The sequence below is a fragment of the Ovis canadensis genome, chromosome 15, assembly GCF_042477335.2.
Source record: "Ovis canadensis isolate MfBH-ARS-UI-01 breed Bighorn chromosome 15, ARS-UI_OviCan_v2, whole genome shotgun sequence".
Classification (NCBI taxonomy): Eukaryota; Metazoa; Chordata; class Mammalia; order Artiodactyla; family Bovidae; genus Ovis; species Ovis canadensis.
The window spans coordinates 26,397,827-26,419,956 of record NC_091259.1 but is presented as its reverse complement, the minus strand read 5'-3'; the positions used below and the strand labels follow the sequence as shown (position 1 = coordinate 26,419,956).

The 22,130-nt window shown below is 38.2% G+C and overlaps 1 protein-coding gene across 1 annotated transcript in view; it reads right to left on the bottom strand.

Moving 5' to 3' along the window:
- The window catches only part of DDX10 (DEAD-box helicase 10), a 319,725-nt gene that overhangs the window by 17,712 nt on the left and 279,883 nt on the right, over positions 1-22,130 (bottom strand). The window contains exon 18 of the mRNA XM_069554961.1: positions 13,436-13,572. Within this exon, the coding sequence (XP_069411062.1) occupies positions 13,436-13,572 (137 nt within the window). The remainder of the gene's footprint in view (positions 1-13,435; positions 13,573-22,130) is intronic.

The window sequence follows — 22,130 nt, the reverse complement described above, 5'->3', positions numbered from 1 at the left end:
ACAATTCTGAAAGAGATGGGAATACCAGACCACTTGACCTGCCTCTTGAGAAACCTGTTGCAGGTCAGGAAGCAACAGTTAGAACTGGATATGGAACAACAGACTGGTTCCAAATAGAAAAAGGAGTATGTCAAGGTTGTATATTGTCACCCTGCTTATTTAACTTATATGCAGAGCACATCATGAGAAACTCTGGGCTGGAGGAAGCACAAGCTGGAATCAAGACTGCCGAGAGAAATATCAGTAACCTCAGATATGCAATGACACCACCCTTATGGCAGGAAGTGAAAAAGAACTAAAGAGCCTCTTGATAAAAGTGAAAGAGGAGAGTCAAACAGTTGGCTTAAAACTCAACATTCAGAAAACTAAGATCATGGCATCTGGTCCCATCACTTCATGGCAAATAGATGGGGAAACAGTGGCTGACTTTATTTTTGGGGCTCCAAAATCACTGCAGATGGTGATTGCAGCCATGAAATTAAAAGATGCTTACTCCTTGGAAGGAAAGTTATGATCAAACTAGATAGCATATTCAAAAGCAGAGACATTACTTTGCCAACAAAGGTCTGTCTAGTCAAGGCTACGGTTTTTCCAGTAGTCATGTATGGATGTGAGAGTTGGACCATAAAGAAAGCTGAGCACTGAAGAATTGATGCGTTTGAACTGTGGTGTTGGAGAATACTCTTGAGAGTCCCTTGGACTGCAAGGAGATCCAACCATTCCATCCTAATGGAGATCAGTCCTGGGTTTTCATTGGAGGGACTGATGTTGAAGCTGAGACTCCAATACTTTGGCCACCTGATGCTAAGAGCTGACTCATTGGAAAAGTCCCTGATGCTGGGAAAGATTGAGGGCAGGAGGAGAAGGGGATGACAGAGGATGAGATGGTTGGATGGCATCACCGACTCGATGCACATAGGTTTGGGTGGAGTGTGGGAGCTGGTGATGGACAGGGAGGCCTGGCGTGCTGTGGTTCATGGGTTCGCAGAGAGTTGGACACGACTGAGAAACTGAAGTGAACTGAGCTGAACTGAATGCACGGTAAATGCGCTGTAAATATTATGGTTTCTCCAACTATCTTCTCTCTCTCTTTTTTAAATTGAAGAATAGTTGATTTACAGTATTATGTTAGTTTCAGGTATATAACACAGAAATTCAGTACATAGGTTGTACTCCATTTAAACTTACTTTAAAATAATGACTATATTTCCCTGTGTTATACAATATATCATCATTTCTTATTTATATTATACCTGGTAGTTAGTATGTCTTAATCCCATACTCCTATCTTGACCTTCCCTGCCTCTTCCCACTGGTAACTCCTAGTGGTAACCACTAGTTTGTTTTATTTATCTGTGAGTCTGTTTCTGTTTTGCTATATACATTCATTTCTTTTTTAGACTCAATATATAAATGATGACATATACAGTATCTGTCTTTCTCTGACTTACTTCACTAAGCATAATACTCTCTAGACAATGTCAAGGTCTACTGACATTACTGCAAATGCCAGTAACTCATTCATTTTTATGGCTAAGTAACATGTAACTGCTCAGTTCTGTTGACAACAGGAAAGGCTGTGGGGGACAGGGGCAAGGGATACATAAAAGCTCCACTTTTCATTCAATTTCTACTGTAAAAACTAAGGTTGCTACAGAAATGATATGTACATAGTTAATAAGAAAAAGACTTGCATAGTTCGAAAGAGCTGATACATCATCAACACATTATAACCTAAATAGTTAAACATAAAATTACGTTCAAGTTTTCTCCCTTATCCTCAGTGAATGACATGCTGCTTTAACTAATAATCTACGTCTTAGGTTATGAGTACGTAACCTAAGCCTTTCTAAGTCTTTCACTGATGTGCTCAGTCCATCCTAACATCCTCCTCCTGTCCTCATATACTTCATGCTGGCATACACCATTCTAATAAGCTGCCACTCTGTGGACTAGAAGAGCAGCTGCTTCTCACCCTCATCACCCTCTATCAAACCAATTAGACTCACAGTCAGGATAGACACATGGGTGAAGGATGATGGAATGAAAAAAGGGAATTTCTGGCAGCCATATAATTATAGAGATGCTTTTGAGATAAATATTTAAGTTTTAATAACTGTACAAGCAATTCATGGTTAGAATGTTAGGATGAATGATTTCCTCTATCCTAAAGAGAAGGCTTTCAATAATTCTTCATGTCTCACTTCAGAGAGGTTATTCCTAACCACTTTATATAAAGCAAACTCTCCCAATTCCTCTCTCATTATCCTACATTTATCACTTTCATGGCCTTTTATCATCATCTCTTCTCTTTACATTCCCTCACCGGAATATAAGCTTTATGAGGACTGGATCCAATATTTCTCTTGCTCTATGCCAAGTACTTAGTAAACTTTCAGTATGTTTAATTCCTGAATAATGAAAACACTGAGGAAGAAAAATAGACAAGTAAAGACATTTCCCACATTCCAGGCTGGTAATACAGACTCTTCATCCATACACTGAATAGGATATTTTAATGACATCATTTTCATTATATCACACAGCACTAGTCTGTAGGATAGTTCTGTAGTGAAAATAGGGGTCTGCCATGTTGTGTTTATGGGGTGTAATAAATGATTTTTTTTCTTAATGAAAGATTTTGAGGAGGAGGAAAGCAGAAAGTTGATATCCCAGAAGATACCCTATTCTTAGAAGAGTATATACTTATTTAAAACTCCGGCCATAGTTTTGTTTTTAGTAGTTAAAAATGATTATATTAATGACTCTATTACATATCATACTCTGCTTTCTTCTTACTTTAATTAGATCTTCCTGGTAACCTTGCAAGGTAAGAATTATCATCATTCAATTGATGAAGAAAACTGAAGGTCAGAGAGATTAAGTAAACTAACTTGGTATGGCCTACAACTTGTAAAAGAAATGAACATTCAAACTTAGGTCGGTCTACCTGACTCCAGAAATCACAATTTTTTCCATAGGGTAAAATAGCCTGCCTTTGTTCTAACACAGACTTAATTTCATAAAACTCCTACTTCTCTGCATGTTGCTAAGTTTCGGATATGGAACGTACATCCACATTCCAAACTGTATGCAGTGGTGCCCATGGGAAAGTCGTTCAGTTTCTTGGTTCACAGCATGCATGCATGCGTGCTAAGTTGCTCAAGCTGTGGGTGACTCTGCGAGCCACTGGACTGCAGCCTGCCTGGCTCCTCTTTTCATGGAATTCTCCAGGGGCAAGAATACTGGAGTGGGTTGCCGTGCCCTCCTCCAGGGGATCTTCCCAACCCAAGGACTGAATCCGTGTCTCCTGCAGGCGGGTTCTTTACCACTAGAGCTACCCAGGAAGCCTGGTTCATAAAACCTCATGTAATTTGTATCTTAGACCTGCTCAAGCAACTATTTCTGTAATACAGATGCTTCTGAGACCATTCTTTGAGGAACAGATATAGAGACATAGTTTAAATTCCCAAGTATTAATACTTAAAAGCAGAAGGATGGAGTTTGATTGATTGATATAATATTTTTTCATGTAGAGGAAACTACCATGTCTTATTTGGCTTGCTTTTAAAAAATTCTCCCTCTGGCCCTTAGGTAGCTTTAGTCAATAGTTATAACAGATATAGAAAGGGATGGGATATTCCAACAAGAAGAATGTAATCATCAGTACTTGCCATGAATAGAAAGGCTACTGACTGTTAAATAGTTTACTTTAAATAAGTGATGTGAGCATACTTTAAATAAATGATGTGTAAGTGAACTCCAATACAAGAGATGAGAACATTCTCTGTAATCTGGAAACCACATTCCCTGGCCTACAGGGCCTGAACTTAGAACTGCTACTCCAAGCCTCAAGAACATTCCAAGTGCTGTCTGATATGACTGTGGCCAAAACATCAAAGAAGGAAAGATTTGTTGGGAAAAACTTTCAGCTTCTTCCCTGGTATACTAGGGCTTTACAGAAACACAATATAATCCCTAAACTTTCAAGGACACTTGGTTCCAATAATTAAGTTACAAAATGGTAACCATAATCACTTGGAATTCTGTAAGCCTGACACTGGAAGAGACTGTGCCGCCAGAAAGCATCATGATGCCGAATGTGAGAGCTCCTAACTTCTGTGGCAGCTGCATTTGTTCATGTACAATTAGGGCTGTGCAAGTTGGTGTGTGTTACATCATAAAATGGAGGTTCAACATCGCCATACAAGCCTATTCAGACATCTAAAAAAAGCCAGGATAAGCTGGAAGAAAGCACGCTCCTTCTACTACAGTCTCTGTACAGCTTATCAACCTCGTGCTTTTCTTCTCTTTTTTGGAATGTACACAAGAAATTAGGTGAAACTGCATACTGATCTAGCCGCAAGGAAGCTGAGGACAGGGAGAATTCACTCACACAGAAATCTGTGGGTGTCCTTTTACAACATGCTGCCAAATAGTGTGTGGAAAGCTACCAGAGTTCAGCATTTGAATGTTCACTTGCCCTTATTTATATAAAACTCTCCTTCTTGCATTCATATCAGTAAATGTAGCCTGGACTTCTTAAAGAATTTTAAGCTAATAATACATGACCTTGGGACCATTAAAAAATTCTCAGAAATCTTTATACCTATCTTTAAATATTGGCACTCTGGTATTCAAATATAGTGCCAGACTTTTCCTCTTATCATAAATTTTCATTTACAAGGCCATGGCAAGAGTCCTAATGAAGATTAATTACTTCAGTACATTCAATAAAATCTGCCCAGCTTCCTTCTGATGGTGAAGGCTACTGTATATAGAAATGGAACTGAAAATGTCTCATGTCCTTAATGTCTCTTTTCTAGCTGCTTAGTACTAAAAACAGATTTAGTCAAAGACAATTTAGTCAAAGAAAATACTGATTGGCTCTGCATTCATTAAAATATCACTGCAAGAGCAGAAGATATCGTCTTAGATCAGAATTCTAATGATCAGAAAAGGTTGGGGATTGTGAGAGGGTTAACAGCAGGCAGGGGATTTCAATCACATGTACATGTTCCCTTCTAAAAAATACACAACCATCATTTGAGATGGGCAAAAAGTTTGGTTCCTCCATCTCACAATAAACATGTGTGAGATTCCCCTAAAGTTCATCGATCAAGTCCAGGTTAAGAACCTCTGCTCTGTTGGAACTTAGAAGACATACATAATGATTTCTCTTCTCCCAGATTAAAAAAGTTTAAACATTCACATGAGTTCAGTTTATATTATGGATTTATTTTGCTACTAATCTGTATGTAAAACATTTCTGCTCCCCAAAAGCACATTAGCTTTTCTCCTCAAACTACTTTCACTGATTAGTTTTTAATATTCATGATCATCATCTACCCAATCATGTCCCCAGTGTTCTAACTATCTGGCGAAATTAAGTTTTACACTTTCATCTTACTCTTCATTAGTCCTTCAAACGATTTTAAGAGAGAGAAAACCCAATGTTCAACAAAATTATCCAATAAAGAATTACTTACAATAGCAAAAACAAAACGAAACCAAATAACAAGAAACAAAAAACTTAAAATGAATACAACCTAAAATTTTAAAAGAGGAATGGATAAGGAAAATGATGTAAGATAGTCATTGACATTAATGTATTCTACATGAAGCACTGTGAAATGAAAAAAAGGGTGGCATCACTCTCAAGGATGGTCCTAAGAAAGCGTCATTTTCAACAGTCTTTTAAGTGAAAGCAAAGTTGCCATACATCATCATCAGGGCAGAAATCGAGAGAACCCTTTGAGGTGTTTCATCACCCTTGAGAGATAGTTCATTCTGGTCTCATGGCATCCTCAGCCACTCATCCACCTTCTTAGAGATCCTAGCACTTCTGAAACATAGCAAACCTACCACTGTCACTGAGTAACAGTTATTCAATGGTGGCTAAATGACAGAGGAGTAGAACGCACAGGGTAAAACCTGAGAGTTTTATTTAGTGCACTGTTTCTAGCTTCGGGCTTCCCTGGTGGCTCAGCTGGTAAAGAATCCGCCTGCAATGCAGAAGACCTGGGTTCAATCCCTGGGTTGGAAAGATCCCCTGGAGAAGGGAACAGCTACCCACTCCAGTATTCTGGTCTGGAGAATTTCATGGACTGTATAGCTCATGGGGTAACAAAGAGTTGGACACAGCTGAGAGACTTTCACTTTCATGCTTCTGCTCAATAATTGTAGAAACAAGTAAGGTCAAACTGGGAGCTTCTTAAATACTGTATTTTTAAAAATATGTCCTCCCTTTCCCAACTCTAATCCAAGAAAATAACACCTTCCCTTCCTCAGTGGGTAGCAACCTTTCCCTTAAGAGTCTGAAGACAAAAAAATACTGCCTTCCCATCCCCTACACCCTGCTTAATCCCTGCCTCCCTGCTACCCTAACAGTCTGCCTTGGAAGTTTCTCCATTCATGCTTTACATCACAATAGGATATGCTTTTGTTTCAGGGCAATAGCAAAAGGGAGAAAGACAAAAGGAATAAAATTTAAAGAAAGTCAAGTAAATTAACTCATCATTCATAACTCACTAAGTTATGATACAAGCTCTATGAAATCTGATAGGTCATGAACTTTGTATTTCACAAAGAAGAGATGATTGAGATTTTCTCTTGAAAGTTGCTAGGCATATTGGATATACCTCCTGAAGTTAAAAAGAATAAAAGGAAAGAATGGCAGTCACATAATAAAGTCATTAATAATATTAAGCTGAGCCAACTTCTTTCTATATCTACCACCCACATCTAGATTCACCAGTGAATAGTGGTTCAAGTAAGTGAAAACTATAGCCAATCCTATTTAACAATCACCTAGACACTGAGTAAGAAAAAAATCCCTTCAAAAATCATCCTCTATATTTAGCACTTATGATTCCACCAATTTAGATAAAATACATAATGTGCAACACCCAGCCCCAACTAAAACCAGTTAAGAAAGGAAAATGCTTTCTGGGAATTTTCCTTCTCCCCAAATTTATCTTTGATGTATACATATTTCTTTTCCAGGTAAAAAAGTCTCCCACATATAAAGAAAGCTGACTGTAAAGTCTTGGAAGGGTATTTGCTGGGCAAAATTTACTCAAGAGTTATCACAGAACAACAGTAAGAGAAACCACACAGATTAAAGTAGTGCATCTCCTTCAAGTAAGAGAAAACTTTTAAAGATGGGCAAGTTCACTCAGAAAGCTAGCATAAAACAGATTTTTAAAACAAAACAAAACCCCCAACAAATGGGGGGAAAAAAAAAAAAACAGACAAAAATCCTTGATCAGCCTTTTCATTTAGAGCTGTGTCAGACTAAGGAAAAAGAATAGCTAATTATATTAGATGTGAAAATTTACCTTGTACAAGAAAAGGTATCAATCCATATAAAGGTTTTTATGTCTAAATTATGCCAACAGTCTCACTAGAAATTACACATGTGAGAGATCTTAGACCACCTAAAATAATCTACCAAATACCCTACCACATAACAATATAAAGCAATCTGCCTTAGCCAGAGACTGGTCTGTGAAGAAAACATTGACACAATGCAGTCTAATCACACACTTTTTCGGTTTCCCTTTTTTGTTTGAAAAATGTTAAGATTATAAATATTAAAAACTTAATTTGACTGGATAATGAATATCTGGAACATCCAGCTGCTTCCTTTCCTTAGTATTCAATACTTTACAAATTTTCACATCATTAGCAATCCACATGAAGATGGCCATAAACCAAACATGATTAATGCTACAAGATATACAAAAATTAATCTTATATTACATGCTCAGAACCAAATTTCTCTCAGTTTGTGAGGCACAGTTAAAAGGAACAAGTTTATTAACAGAAGAGTTTAACTGGAATATGGTTAAAGTTACTTGTCTCACTTCAAAGGCCATACTCTTTTAGTTCAGTTCAGTCACTCAGTCGTGTCCAGCTCTTTGCGACCCCATGGACTGTAGCACGCCAGGCCTCCCTGTCCATCACCAACTCCTGGAGTTTACCCGAACTCATGTCCATTGAGTCGGTGATGCCATCCAACCATCTCACCCTCTGTCGTCCCCTTCTCCTCTCGCCCTCATCTTTCCAGGCATCAGGGTCTTTTCAAAAGAGTCAGCTCTTCGTATCAGGTGGCCAAAGTATTGGAGTTTCAGCTTCAACATCAGTCCTTCCAGTGAACACCTAGGACTGATCTCCTTTAGGATGGGCTGGTTGGATCTCCTTGCAGTCCAAGAGACTCTCAAGAGTCTTCTCCAACACCACAGTTCAAAAGTATTAATTCTTCTGTGCTCAGCTTTCTTTATAAGGCAATTTACCCTTCTCCCTGCTCTTATATAACTTAAACTCAATTCAGGTTTGGCTGAGCCATCACGCCCTTCAGGAAGCTGTTTCTAGTTTGCCAAGCCCAAGACTTAGGCACATCATTTTCAGGCTTACCTACTCCTTTCCTCATCACCTCTGCCAGTGCACAAATCACAGTACTTAACCAACATGCTGGTTTGTAATTGCTTGCTTATCCATCTGAACTAAAAGCTCTGTCAAAGCTCAGAAGGTATTTTTTCTGCTTAATGTTTTATCCTCTGTACCTACACTATGCCTGGCACAGGATAGGTACAAAAAAAATTCTCAGTTGAAAGAATGGATGGAGGAAATGTGACAAGAAGCCAGAGATTACAGATCAAGAAGATATTTTTAACTCTTAAGCAATCAGGATGTGATTTAAATAAAGCAGAAAGTTCTTTCTGCAGCTCTTAGCATCACATATAGAAGTTTGTCAAAATGTTTATCGTTAAAGCAGTATAACTCTATGGACTATTTTGAAGATTAAAAAAATGAAAAATCATTTATAAGTACAAAGATAATTGCATGCAATATTTGAGGTCTTATGTCCTCAAAAAGTATAAAAAGTCTATATCAAAACTCACTGGAGATAAGAATACATGATTCCATATAATTCCCAGAAGACCAATGAATTCTCTGATGTCACAAAGTCCACAGCAACAAAGAGCCAGGTTTTCTACCAAACTGTTCTATTTTTAATAACAATAACAACAAGAAATCCTAACATTTTATACTAATTCTACCTATGCTAATTTCATAGAAGGAATCAGAAATGAAAGCCACAGAGTAAAACACAGCCTAGACCAACTGTAAGATGGAAGAAGATAAGAAAAGAAACCAGAGAACATCAAAGCAAGCTCTCTCTTCCTTACCTAGTTTTAAAAACAACACACAAAAGTTTAGAGCTGCCAATGGAGTTCAGGCATCTGTTACTGACTAACCAGCTGACATTCTTCTATACAACGGGTAGATTACCCACTCCCTGTATTTCATAGCTCTGTTTCTGTGGATAAATGGAGCTATTAACAGCAGCATTTATTTTTAAAATCCCTTAAAAGGAACTAACAGTCATATAATTGACCATACTATAAGCAAGACACCTTTTTGTCATGAGAATTTAAAGGAGTTGATTCATATATCAGAATCTCTTTTGAATTTCAGTGATAGAATTGACAATTCTGATAATCTAGAGAGGGTTAAGGAGGGTTTAAATTCTACTGTGGCTAAATACCAAGCTGAGAAGGACAGACATACAAACTCTTTAAAATTCTATCAGATCTTCCTGAAGAGGAATTATTGATCCCAAGGTCAGTTGTCCTCCACTAAATCTGGCTCTCCTTTGCCTGTTTCCTACAAGTGTCTTTCCATGTAGAGAGGCCAAATCGTTACTTGAGCTGAATATCTATGGGTGTCACCAAAGTGAAGGTAAAAGAAATACACAAAGGGAACTTTCAAAGAAATTAGTTTGTACTATTTAGTTTGGGACTAAAAGCCACTTTCTAACTGGTATATCCAGTCCCATACAAACTCGTATCTGAAAGTGATAATTAATATCTGGAGAACAGTGGCAGTGAGGGTGACCAAGAGGCGGGAACACTAGCTGTTGCTGCAATTATTGAGTAGAAGCTAGAAACTGTGAACCAAATAAACCCAGTGAACAGCCAGGACGATGGTCTAAAGCTAACGTCACAAAATCTTAGCATTTAGTCATATTCATGAGAGGCAGAGAAACAAAGATGTAGCAAAACTGAACAATACAGGGAGACTGTATTGGTGCTATCATTACGCATAGCCGAAGCAATTACTAGTGTCAAAATTCTAGTGTACGGTGAATTTACTTGTGAATACCTTCTCTTATTTAAAACAATGTGGTTTTAATTTACATGTATCTTTATTCATTGCCACTAAAGTAATTTCAAGAGAGAAGAGAAAATGAGAGTATAAGTTTCACATATGGACTTACTTACAAATTACCCTAAACCTTGCCCTCTAGACTAGGAATGGAAAACAGGTTTTATCTTGTATACTGATCCCAACTGATTGATAGCCCTGTCTGACAAGGACTGCTAGGGCTAAATGGACAGAATACAAAGCCTACCTTGGATGAGGGATTGGGCAATTAAGGCACTAGTAATACGTTCTGCCATTGTGGGGTTTAGTCCAGTAGTTGTCCAAATGTGAGAGAATGTCCTCCTCAAAGGATATCTGGCAATGTCTGAAAATAATTCTTATCTCAACTGAGGAGGTGCTAGTGGTAGAGGATGATGCTAAACAGTCTACAGCCACCCCAAACCCCTCAAAACAAAGAATCATCTGGGCCACAATGTCAGTAGTGCTAAGGCTGGGAAACCACGGTCCAGTCAAATCCATCCTATGATTAGTCCATGGATCAGATCGTCAGTCAAATAACATTACATTTGTCTCAATATAGTTTTCCTGAGCTATCTCTCCTAATGCTTGAGTAATTTTATATAAGCCGATGGGAGTCTTAGAACCAAGGAATCAATTTGATTCAGGCAGATCACACTGATCTGTCCTTAACTTGTACTATGATCACAGACAAATTATTTTATCCTTTGAAAGCTTGTTTTTTTTCATCTGAGAGGAAGAGGTTGGACTAGACAATTACTGTGCTCATACAAAAGATGAAACTGCTAGGAAGCCCCTAAATGCACTAATGGAATAAAGCCCTTGTTAATATTCTTTTCAACAAAAGATAATTTCTCTTTGGCCTAAAACCAACGTTTTCAATTCCTTTCAATCTCTGCTAGTGTAGTTACCAGTTATGCCGGCACTTAAAACTATTTTAATTTTTACATAATGCTTAAATATTTCCAATCTGGGGCTTTCCTGGTGGTGCAGTGGTAAAGAATCCACCTGCCAACGCAGGAGATATGAGTTTGATCCCTGATCCAAGACGATCCTACACACCATGAACCAACTAAACCTGTGTACCACAACTAGTTCTCTAAAGCCCAGGAACCACACTGTTGAATCCTGTGCACCCTAGAGCCTATACTCCACAACAAGGGAAGCCACCGCAGTGAGAAACCCATGCACTGCAATGAAGAGTAGCTCCTGCTCATGGCGACTAGAGAAAAGCCCGCACAGCAGTGAAGACTGAGCACAGCCAAAAATAAACACATACAATAATAAAAAATATTTCCCATCTAAACCTTTGCCACTGAATTAGACGCTCTGGCATCTCTCAAGGTATTTCTACTGTCTTTGTCCATCATTATTACACTATCTGAACTTGGCTTCTTCCAGTTCTCCAACAACATTTTCTGTCGTTTGTCTCATTAAGTTATATGGGCTGCCGTCTAAGGGGTCACACAGAGTTGGATACGACTGAAGCGACTTAACAGCAGCAGTACAGTTGCTTATCATTATACTTCTCTCTTTTACTCTATAAATCTCCTTCCTCAATTAATTAATCAATGAAACTATTTCAGGGCCTTTCTCTGTGCCTATTACATTAATGTTGGAGAGATGAGTAAAGGCTGGAGCTGAATGTGTTGATATAAAAACAGTTTCTGGCTACAGAGCATTTACAGGCTAATTAAAAGGATGAAACATGTGAAACTATTAGAGAAGAAGTCATATTAACTAGGAGGTAGCAGAGAAATGTCACTAAGAGGGTAAGAAATGCCAAAAGAATGAAACGAAATGTCTGCTGTCTGAAGATTAAGGACAACTCAGAAGCTACCAAAAATGTTAGAAAAAAATCCTTACAAATCAGATACAGAAGGATTGCTGTCATCTTACCAATGACTTCAAAAGTTGGCCCTATGTTTTCAAGTTATGTTAGAGAGATATGGAAAACATCGCCAAATAACAAACTATAAGAACCAATTAAACTTCCCTTCAGAGAGAAAAATTACACAGAGCATTTGGAAGTTACTGATATAAAGTCATGTGTGTTAAAACCCCACCTATTGAAATGGAGATCCCAGAAATTACTCTGAAAGAGGGGCATTTATATAAGAATAAAAAGGGCAACAAATTTAACCATACTGATAGCTCATCAAGGTCTGGACATGTGTACCAAGAAACTCTGAAGCAGAATACAGGTATTTACTCTTAGAGGTCAATTTCTAAAGATTAACATTATGCTCTGGACCTAAATTATTTAACCCTTATAATTTACATATTTTTTCTAAATCCTAACAAACTGTTTTCACCTGTGATGCTTCTTGGGTTAGGAATGCTATTATATCCATAACCTAGTGGTCCAACAGTAAAAAATGTCAAGTTTCTGGCATCACATGGGAAGACTGTGTTTTGGATGGGTCATTTTCACTATTATAAAATAATTCTATGTCTAGATAAGCACAAGATTAAAATAAAGAGTAAATGAAATGATCTCACCATAGCATTTCCCTAAGGGGATAATCTTTTTGAGACCTCTTCATAATGCTTAAAGCCAGATTATAGCTCTCTGGGGCCTATTTTTTTCAACTCCAACCTTTCAGACTAGCACTTGAGGGGTTCAAACCAGTTTCCTCTCCCCTTCAATCACATTAACTTCATCCAGCATTAGTATCCTCCTTGTGCCTAAATAGGCTCATTGATTTAGAATGTCCATGCAGCTCAATATTCTCAAGTTTTAAATCAACAGAATTTCAATATAACCTAATACATCATACTCTGAAAACAAGTGCTGAGCAGGTCATTCAATTCATTCCATTTCTGCTATTGGTATGGCAACAAATAAGTAAACATTTGAGAGAGGGCTATTTACATATGAGTTTTCCATTATTTTATGTGTTTCTTACTTTTATATCAAAGAATGTTATTTAAAAATTCAGAGATTTTTAACAATAATCTCATCAGTACATCAAAATAAAATCTTATCTCTGTTTGCAATAAATATATCCTAGTGGATCAAATACTTAAGCATAAAGATTCAAAAAGAGAGAGAAGAAAAGAATAGAACAAAAAAAGATACAACTCTTTATCACCCATATATCTGTTAAACAGGTATTACAGGAACAGTAGAAGGGCCTCTAAAACAATGAGAAGAGCATGAGATGTTTGTCTCCATACATCTTTTGAATTTATTAAAAGGAGAAGATTCCTATTCTTAATGCTACCAACAGTAAAAACATACCTGATTTTATTTTCCATATCTTCACTATCTGACTCTTCAGAGCTTCTGTACTTATCTGGATCTGGAAGTGTGCTTGGATCAAATCCATCATTATCATCATCGCTCCAATCCAAAAAGGCTTCCTCTTCATCTCTAGCCTAAGAGAACACAAGGAAAACTGTGGTTTAAGAAAACAGCTGATAAATAATCAGCTCTTATTTCTAGCCCCAAATAAATACCGCTAATTGAGATCTTCAAATTAGAAGTCTTCTATTCTCGTGAAGGCCTCTACATGACTTTCAGAACCATAATCATTTGCATTGAGGGAAAAAACCCACACCATTTCAAAAGTAAAACAAAATATAGTTCAAAAAGTAAATCATTATTCAGTCCCTTATATGCAATATAGAAAAAATTTGACAGTTTAATTACTTCCAAGTTACTCAACTATCAAAGAAATAAAAGTATAAAATAAATCTGTTTTAGTGCTCCTGTTCACTATGCAAATTTTAAGGCTACCAAAAATATTAGGTAAAGATATAAAAAGCCAAATGAAAGCATACAGGAACATTTGCGTGATAATTTTATAACCACAATAAGCCTGAAAATGACAATCAAATCTTTACAAGCTCATTAATAGTAAGGGACCTTCTAAATTCAAAGTAAGTATACAAAGTCACGAAGAACAATGAAAAAAAATAGGATGAATACCAAGATACAGAAAGTTGAAACTATCCAAGTTTCATAGTTTCATGTAAGTAGGTAGGTAGGTAGGATTTTTTTACTTTGTTCTGCAATGGTTTATTTTTGTCAAAGACCAAAGTAATGCAAAATTAAAATAAATTTACTACACATTTTATGTAATGAACATCCCTTATAACAAATTTATCTTTGGTGGATTGGTTTTGTCACCTGGTAGATAAGAAATACAAACAAACATTGTCACGTGCATTTAACAGATTATAAGCAGTAAGCAGGACTAAAAACCAATTCTGGATGAATTTCTCTTAGTGGATACACTTTATAAATTTTCTTCACACCATATGATTCAATGATTCTTTGATTTCAAATGTTTACTGTCATTCAAATGAAACTAACTAACAACTCAGAATATCACAGCTATTGACTGTGTAGGCCTCTACCGAAGCCTGAAGTCTGCTAACACTTTTTGAACAGCTTTCCCTTGATAACCTCTAAACATAACAAAAGGTGGTAGAAGTAAAGAAAATAAGGATTAGTCACCACTGCAAAAGTTCCTTATTGCTTTCCTGGTAAAATTTCCTGCTAAAAATAAAGGGTCTGGAAACAAGTATCAAAAGGGAAAAAGAAAAGGCTGCCCTTAGAGGCAGTAAGCAGGACACTCAACAAAATACTACTATATGGTCCACTTGAAAATAATCAAGGATATCAACAAAAATTGAATGTCATCATGTACTGAAGAACACTAATCTCCCAAGTTACAAGATATTCCAATTTTCCAGTCTGATGCTCTCAAAGGAATCTGCTATCTAAAAGGTGCAGATAGAGAATTACCAAAGTTTTGTGTTGGCCAAAAAATTGGTTTGGGTTTTCTGAACAAACTATTTGGTCATCCCAATAAATCTTAAGCTTTTTTGGTCCAAAGAGCTTGTGTTAATGTGGATTATATCTAATACCATTTACTGTATGAGAAGTTTAAACTCAGAATTTTAAAAAATTCATTAACTTAAAAGCAATAATAATAAACTCTGTATCACTGTATATTAACACATGTTAACACAGCGTTTTATGAAAATAGCTACAAATTCCGAAACAAAAGAACTATGTTTTACATTTTAAACAAATCTCTTAATGTCTGGCTCAGAAGAAGGTATTGGATTCTTATATCTGCTTTTGCATTCAATATGTTGTTCTGGTTGAAATATATGCAGAAAATCCAGTCTCTCAGAGATGGGAAGGGGAAAATTCATTTAATAGCCTTTTTAAAAGACAGAGAGTTCCAGAAAAACATCTATTTCTGCTTTATTGACTATGCCAAAGCCTTTCACTGTGTGGATCACAATAAACTGTGGACAATTCTGAAAGAGATGGGAATACCAGACCACCTGACCTGCCTCTTGAGAAACCTGTATGCAGGTCAGGAAGCAACAGTTAGAACTGGACATGGAACAACAGACTGGTTCCAAATAGGAAAAAGAGTACGTTAAGGCTGTATACTGTCACTCTGCTTATTTAACATATGCAGAGTACATCATGAGAAACGCTGTGCTGGAAGAAGCACAAGCTGGAATGAAGATTGCTGGGAGAAATATCTAACCTCAGATATGCAGATGACACCACCCTTATGGCAGAAAGTGAAGAGGAACTAATATATAAACAGCGTTTACCTCTCTCAGGACGCTTCCATGAGAGACAGCACAGATACTATGACACATCTATCCCTTGCAGATGGCTGTGACATGTCAGTCTGTTGGAACATCTCAGCTGGAAACCCATTGCTCTAAGTAAAAGGGAAGTATTACAGGATCCTTAAATACTCAAATACAGGAGACTAAAATTGGTACCTTATAGATGCTGCACTCTGGCAGCAATGGGAGGGGAGGGTGGAGGGTATCAGATCTGAAGGTAGGATATCAGCTTAAAACTACCGATACAATAATCCAGGTAAGGCAAGGGATTCAGTGAAGGAAGTGGCAGTGGAGATGGAGGTGGGCAATAGGTATGAAAGATGTTAAGAAGGGAGAACCAACTAGACTCTGTGGACCACATGGGTATATATAATACATTTCAGAGAATCAAAAAAAAAAATACGTTCATAAGCATAGTTGTACATGTTAAGTATGATCTAAGAAAGTTTAGTAAATATTATCAAGATGCTTTACAAAAAATGTCTTCCTTCAACAAGATTTTATTAAGGAGACACAGTACAGATATACTGTTAGGTACTGGGGATGTAGCAGTGAATAAGACAAGGTCTCTGCCCTGATGAATAAAATAGCTGTTATAAGATAGTTATCCACACAAACACTAAACTGAAAGCCACATTCTTCTATTTCTGGGAAGCATCTCATCAACAATGAATTTACTTCAGAGAGGGCAATGGCACCCCACTCCAGTACTCTTGCCTGGAAAGTCCCATGGGCGGAGGAGCCTGGGAGGCTGCAGTCCATGGGGTCGCGAAGAGTCGGACACGACTGAGTGACTTCACTTTCACTTTTCACTTTCATGCATTGGAGAAGGAAATGGCAACCCACTCCAGTGTTCTTGCCTGGAGAATCCCAGGGACGGGGAAGCCTGGTGGGCTGCCGTCTACGGGGTCTCACAGAGTCGGACACGACTGAAGAGACTTAGCAGCAGCCCTGCTAAATGTTTAACAACTGGCAGAACGCAACCTGGGATCTGGGCTGTCAACATGCCTCTCTCTCTTCAGGTACTGCCAGGTTGGAAGCTGCAACAATTCCTCCCCCGCTGACTAATCACTCCCATCTCTCTTCTCCCTCCCAGCTCAAAATGAAACAAGAAGCCCTACAGTTACACCCACATCCCATACTCCTCTTTTAAGGCTGAGAAATTAATATAGTTCATACACACAAAGAGATCAGGGGCACCTCTATGAACTGACTGTTCCTGAAATAAGGAATCAATTTTAAGCAGGATGAAAATATCCAAAAAAGAAATGTAATCCAACTAGCTTTTATTTTGCTTTCAGTTGTGATGAGAAGAAGAAATATAGATCAGAAGTCGCATTCCCCTACAAATTTATGAAGTGCTCTGACATATATTACCTTACTTCATCTCCAAACTCTATGAAGTAGGAAGAAAAAGAATTATTGTTCTCATTTTCAAAATTAAGAAAATGTGATTCAGATGATTAAACAGCTTAACCAAGGTCACACAAATATGTACATATGCTAGGTCCTCTCCTACATCACCTGAATCTCAACTTTCACCAATAAAGCTTTGAATCTACCACTTGTATAATTATTTCTTCAGAAATAAGAATATTTTATAAGCTTTAAAAGACATATAAGCTTTCTGTGTCATCTTGTATGTGACCATCTCCACTCTTACTACCCTTGTCCCATATCGTTCCTCTCTGTTCTGTGGAACGTTGCAACCGGCCTTCTAATCAGTCTCCCTGTAACCCTTCTTCATCTAACCACTCCAATTCTGTGCTGTCATTTGCTGTTGCTGTTCAGTCAGCCATGTTCAACTCTTTGTGACCCCATGTACTGCAGTGCATAAAACTTCTGTTAACTATTTCCCAGAGTTTGCTCAAACTCATGTCCATTGAGTCGATGATGCCATCCAACCATTTCATCCTCTGTCATCCCCTTCTCCTCCTGCCTTCAATATTTCCCAGCATCAGGGTCTTTTCCAATGACTCAGCTCTTTGCATCAGGTGGTCAAACTATTGGAGCTTCAGCTTCAGCATTGGTCCTTCCAATGAATATTCAGGGTTCATTTCCTTTAGGACTGACAGGTATCCCTGTTGTCCAAGGGACTCTCAAGAGTCTTCTCAGCACCACAGTTCAAAAGCATTAATTCTTCAGTGCTCAGTCCTCTTTACAGTCCAATTTCTCACATCGTACATGACTATTAGAAAAACCATAGCTTTGACTATACAGACCTTTGTCAGCAAAGAATACACGGTCTAGGTCCGTCATAGCTTTTCTTCCAAGGAGCAAGCATCTTTTACTTTCATGGCTGCAGTCCCTGTCTGCAGTGATTTTAGAGCCCAAGAAAATGAAGTCTGTCACTGTTTCAAGTTTTTTCCCATCTATTTGCCATGAACTGATGGGATTGGATACTATGCTTTCTTAAGTGAACAATGCAAAGAAAGAGGAAAAAAAATAGAATGGGAAAGACTAGAGATCTCTTCAAGAAAATCAGGGATATCAAGGGAACATTTCATGCAAAGATGGGCACAATAAAGGACAGAAATGTTATGGACCTAACAGAAACAGAAGATATTAAGAAGAGGTGGCAAGAATATACAGAAGAGCTGTACATAAAAGGTCTTAATGACCTGGATAACCACGATAGTGTGATCACTCACCTAGAGCCAGACATCCTAGAGTGTCAAGTCAAGTGCTGTCTTTAGAATTTTTTTAAAAAGAAGTTTCAAAGCTGATCTTGTCTATCATCTGCTTATAACCTTTGAAGCCACACTTTCAGAACCTGGAACAAGTCAAGACCTGTCCCACCTGAGAATCTGCATACTTGCTATTTCTCTACTAGAATTTTCTTCTACTTCCTTTTGTCTGGTTTGTAGTGTTTTCTGACCCCAAACATGTGGTTTCTTTTCAATACTAAATCTTCATTGTCAAATGAGTGTCTATCAATTCAACTAAATTCTGATAGTATGCAGAGTTAGCACAGATCCCATGGGTAAAGGGCTCAGTCCCACAAGACTCCATACTTCAGATGCCAGCTGCAAAACGCAGTCACCAAGCAACCTGCAATTCTACCTGGCCAACTACAAATTCAGGGATTCTCATAACGCCTCCTGAGGTCTGACAATTCTCTAGAACTCAGGAAAGCGCTTTACTTATGATTACCAGCTTATTTATTTAAAAGATATAACTCAGCAATAGCCAGATGTAAGAGATGCATAGGGTAAAGTATGTAGGGGGGATGGGGTGGAGACCTGTCATGCCTTGTACAAGTGGGTCACCTTCCTAGCATATCAAAACACTGACCAACCTGGAAATTCTCAGAATTTTGCTGTTCAAGTGTCCCTGTAACTCAATTTCCAGGGTCACCTCCTCTCATGAAAAGGGACAGGGCCAATCATGAGCTTGGTCTTTCTAATGACCAGTCTCCACTTTGAAGCAATCTAAAATCCCACCCTGAGTCACTTCACTAGCTTAAATTCAAGTATGTTGAATATGAACAACGAAAGACATTTCCATCCCTTAGGAAATTTCATGGGTTAAACTTTGACTTCATTGTCAGGAACCAGGGGCAAAGATAAAATACATATTATTATACCAAACTGGTAACTTCAAGTATTCAGGTATCAGATTAAGCATTTCTAAACATCATCTAACTGCGCAAGACTGGGAGCTGACTGTGGCTCAGATCATGAACTCCTTATTGCCAAATTCAGACTGAAATTGAAGAAAATAGGGAAAAACACTAGACCATTCCGGTATGCCTAAATCAAATCCTTTATGACTATACAGTGGAAGTGAGAAATAGATTTAAGGGACTAGATCTGACAGACAGAGTGCCTGATGAACTATGGATGGAGGTTCATGACACACAGGAGACAGGGATCAAGACCATCCCCAAGAAAAAGAAATGCAAAAAAGCAAAATGGCTGTCTGGGGAGGCCTTACAAATAGCTGTGTAAAGAAGAAAAGCAAAAAGCAAAAGAGGAAAGGTAAGATATAAACATCTGAATGCAGAGTTCCAAAGAATAGCAAGGACAGATAAGAAAGACTTCCTTAGCGATCAATGCAAAGAAATAGAAGAAAACAACAGAATGGGAAAGACTAGAGATCGCTTTGAGAAAATTACAGATACCAAGGGAACATTTCATGCAAAGATGGGCTCAATAAAGGACAGAAATGGTATGGACCTAACAGAAGCAGAAGATACTAAGAAGAGGTAGCAAGAATACACAGAAGAACTGTACAAAAAAGATCTTCACAACCCAGATAATCACGATGGTGTGATCACTCACCTAGAGCCAGACATCCTAGAATGTGAATTCAAATGGGCCCTGGAAAGCATCACTACGAACAAAGCTAGTGGAGGGGATGGAATTCCAGTTGAGCTATTGCAAATCCTGAAAGATGATGCTGTGAAAGTGCTGCACTCAATATGCCAGCAAATTTGGGAAACTCAGCAGTGGCCACAGGACTGGAAAAGGTCACTTTTCATTCCAATCCCAAAGAAAGGCAAGCCAAAGAATGCTCAAACTACCGCACAATGGCACTCATCTCACACGCTAGTAAAGTAATGCTCAAAATTCTCCAAGCCAGGCTTCAGCAATATGTGAACTGTAAACTTCCAGATGTTCAAGCTGGTTTTAGAAAAGGCAGAGGAACCAGAGATCAAATTGCCAACATCTGCTGGATCATGGAAAAAGCAAGAGAGTTCCAGAAAAACATCTATTTCTGCTTTATTGACTATGCCAAAGCCTTTGACTGTGTGGATCACAATAAACTGTGAACAATTCTGAAAGAGATGGGAATAACAGACCACCTGACCTGCCTCTTGAGAAACCTGTATGCAGGTCAGGAATCAACAGTTAGAACTGGACATGGAACAACAGACTGGTTCCAAATTGGAAAAGGAGGACGTCAAGGCTGTATATTGTCACCCTGCTTATTTAACTTATATGCAGAGTACATTATGAGAAATGCTAGGCTGGAAGAAGGACAAACTGGAATCAAGATTGCCAGGAGAAATATCAATAACCTCAGATATGTAGATGATACCACCCTTATGGCAGAAAGTGAAGAGGAACTAAAAAGCCTCTTGATGAAAGTGAAAGTGGAAAGTGAAAAAGTTGGCTTAAAGATCAACATTCAGAAAACGAAGATCATGGTATCTGGTCCTATCACTTTATGGGAAATAGATGGGGAAACTGTGGAAACAGTGTCAGACTTTATTTTTTGGGTTTCCAAAATCACTGCAGATTGTGACTGCAGCCATGAAATTAAAAGATGCTTACTCCTTGGAAGGAACATTAGGACCAATCTAGATAGCATATTCAAAAGCAGAGACATTACTTTGCCAACAAAGGTCCATCTAGTCAAGGCTATAGTTTCTTCAGTGGTCATGTATGGATGTGAGAGTTGGACTGTGAAGAAGGCTGAGTGCCAAAGAATTGATGCTTTTGAACTGTGGTGTTGGAGAAGACTCTTGAGAGTCCCTTGGACTGCAAGGAGATCCAACTAGTCCATTCTAAAGGAGGTCAGTTCTGGGTATTCATTGGAAGGACTGATGCTAAAGCTGAAACTCCAATACTTTGGCTACCTCATGTGAAGAGATGACTCATTGGAAAAGACCCTGATGCTGGGAGGGATTGGGGGCAGGAGGAGAAGGGGACGACAGAGGATGAGATGGCTGGACGGCATCTCCGACTCGATGGACTTGAGTTTGAGTAAACTCTGGGAGTTGGTGACGGACAGGGAGGCCTGGCATGCTGTGATTCTTGGGGTCGCAAAGAATCGGACACAACTGAGCCACTGAACCGAACTGAAATATCACCTCCTTTGTAAAACATCCTGTAGATTTCTTTTAAATGTTTATACCTAGAGTGAATTCACTGTATTCATCCTTTCCTATGCAGTAAGTTTCAAGAGAGTAGAGGCCACATTGTGTTATCACTACTGAAATAAATTTCTAGGCCTAAGATAGAACTGCTCTGCCAAGAGTGCCATATCAGCAAACCAAACTTAGACAACTTCCATGTCCCCATAAATGTTCCACCTGACCAGAAATGCTCTATATCCAATCAGACAATCCCCAAATGCCAAGTCGACTCTGGTCCTTCCCACTCCAAACAAGGTTATGATTATGTGGCCCCAATCAATCAGATATCTTCAATTTTTCTCTTCCTTGTTCTTTATTCTTCATCCTATAAAAACCTCCTGCCTTCTGCCCTGTTTTGCAATTCTGCAAAAGGAGACTGTCCACTTCATGAAATGTTAAAGTTTCCATCACCTAAACTGTTTTTAACATTGCTCACTACTATAGTTAAAAACAAAGACAGGTTCTC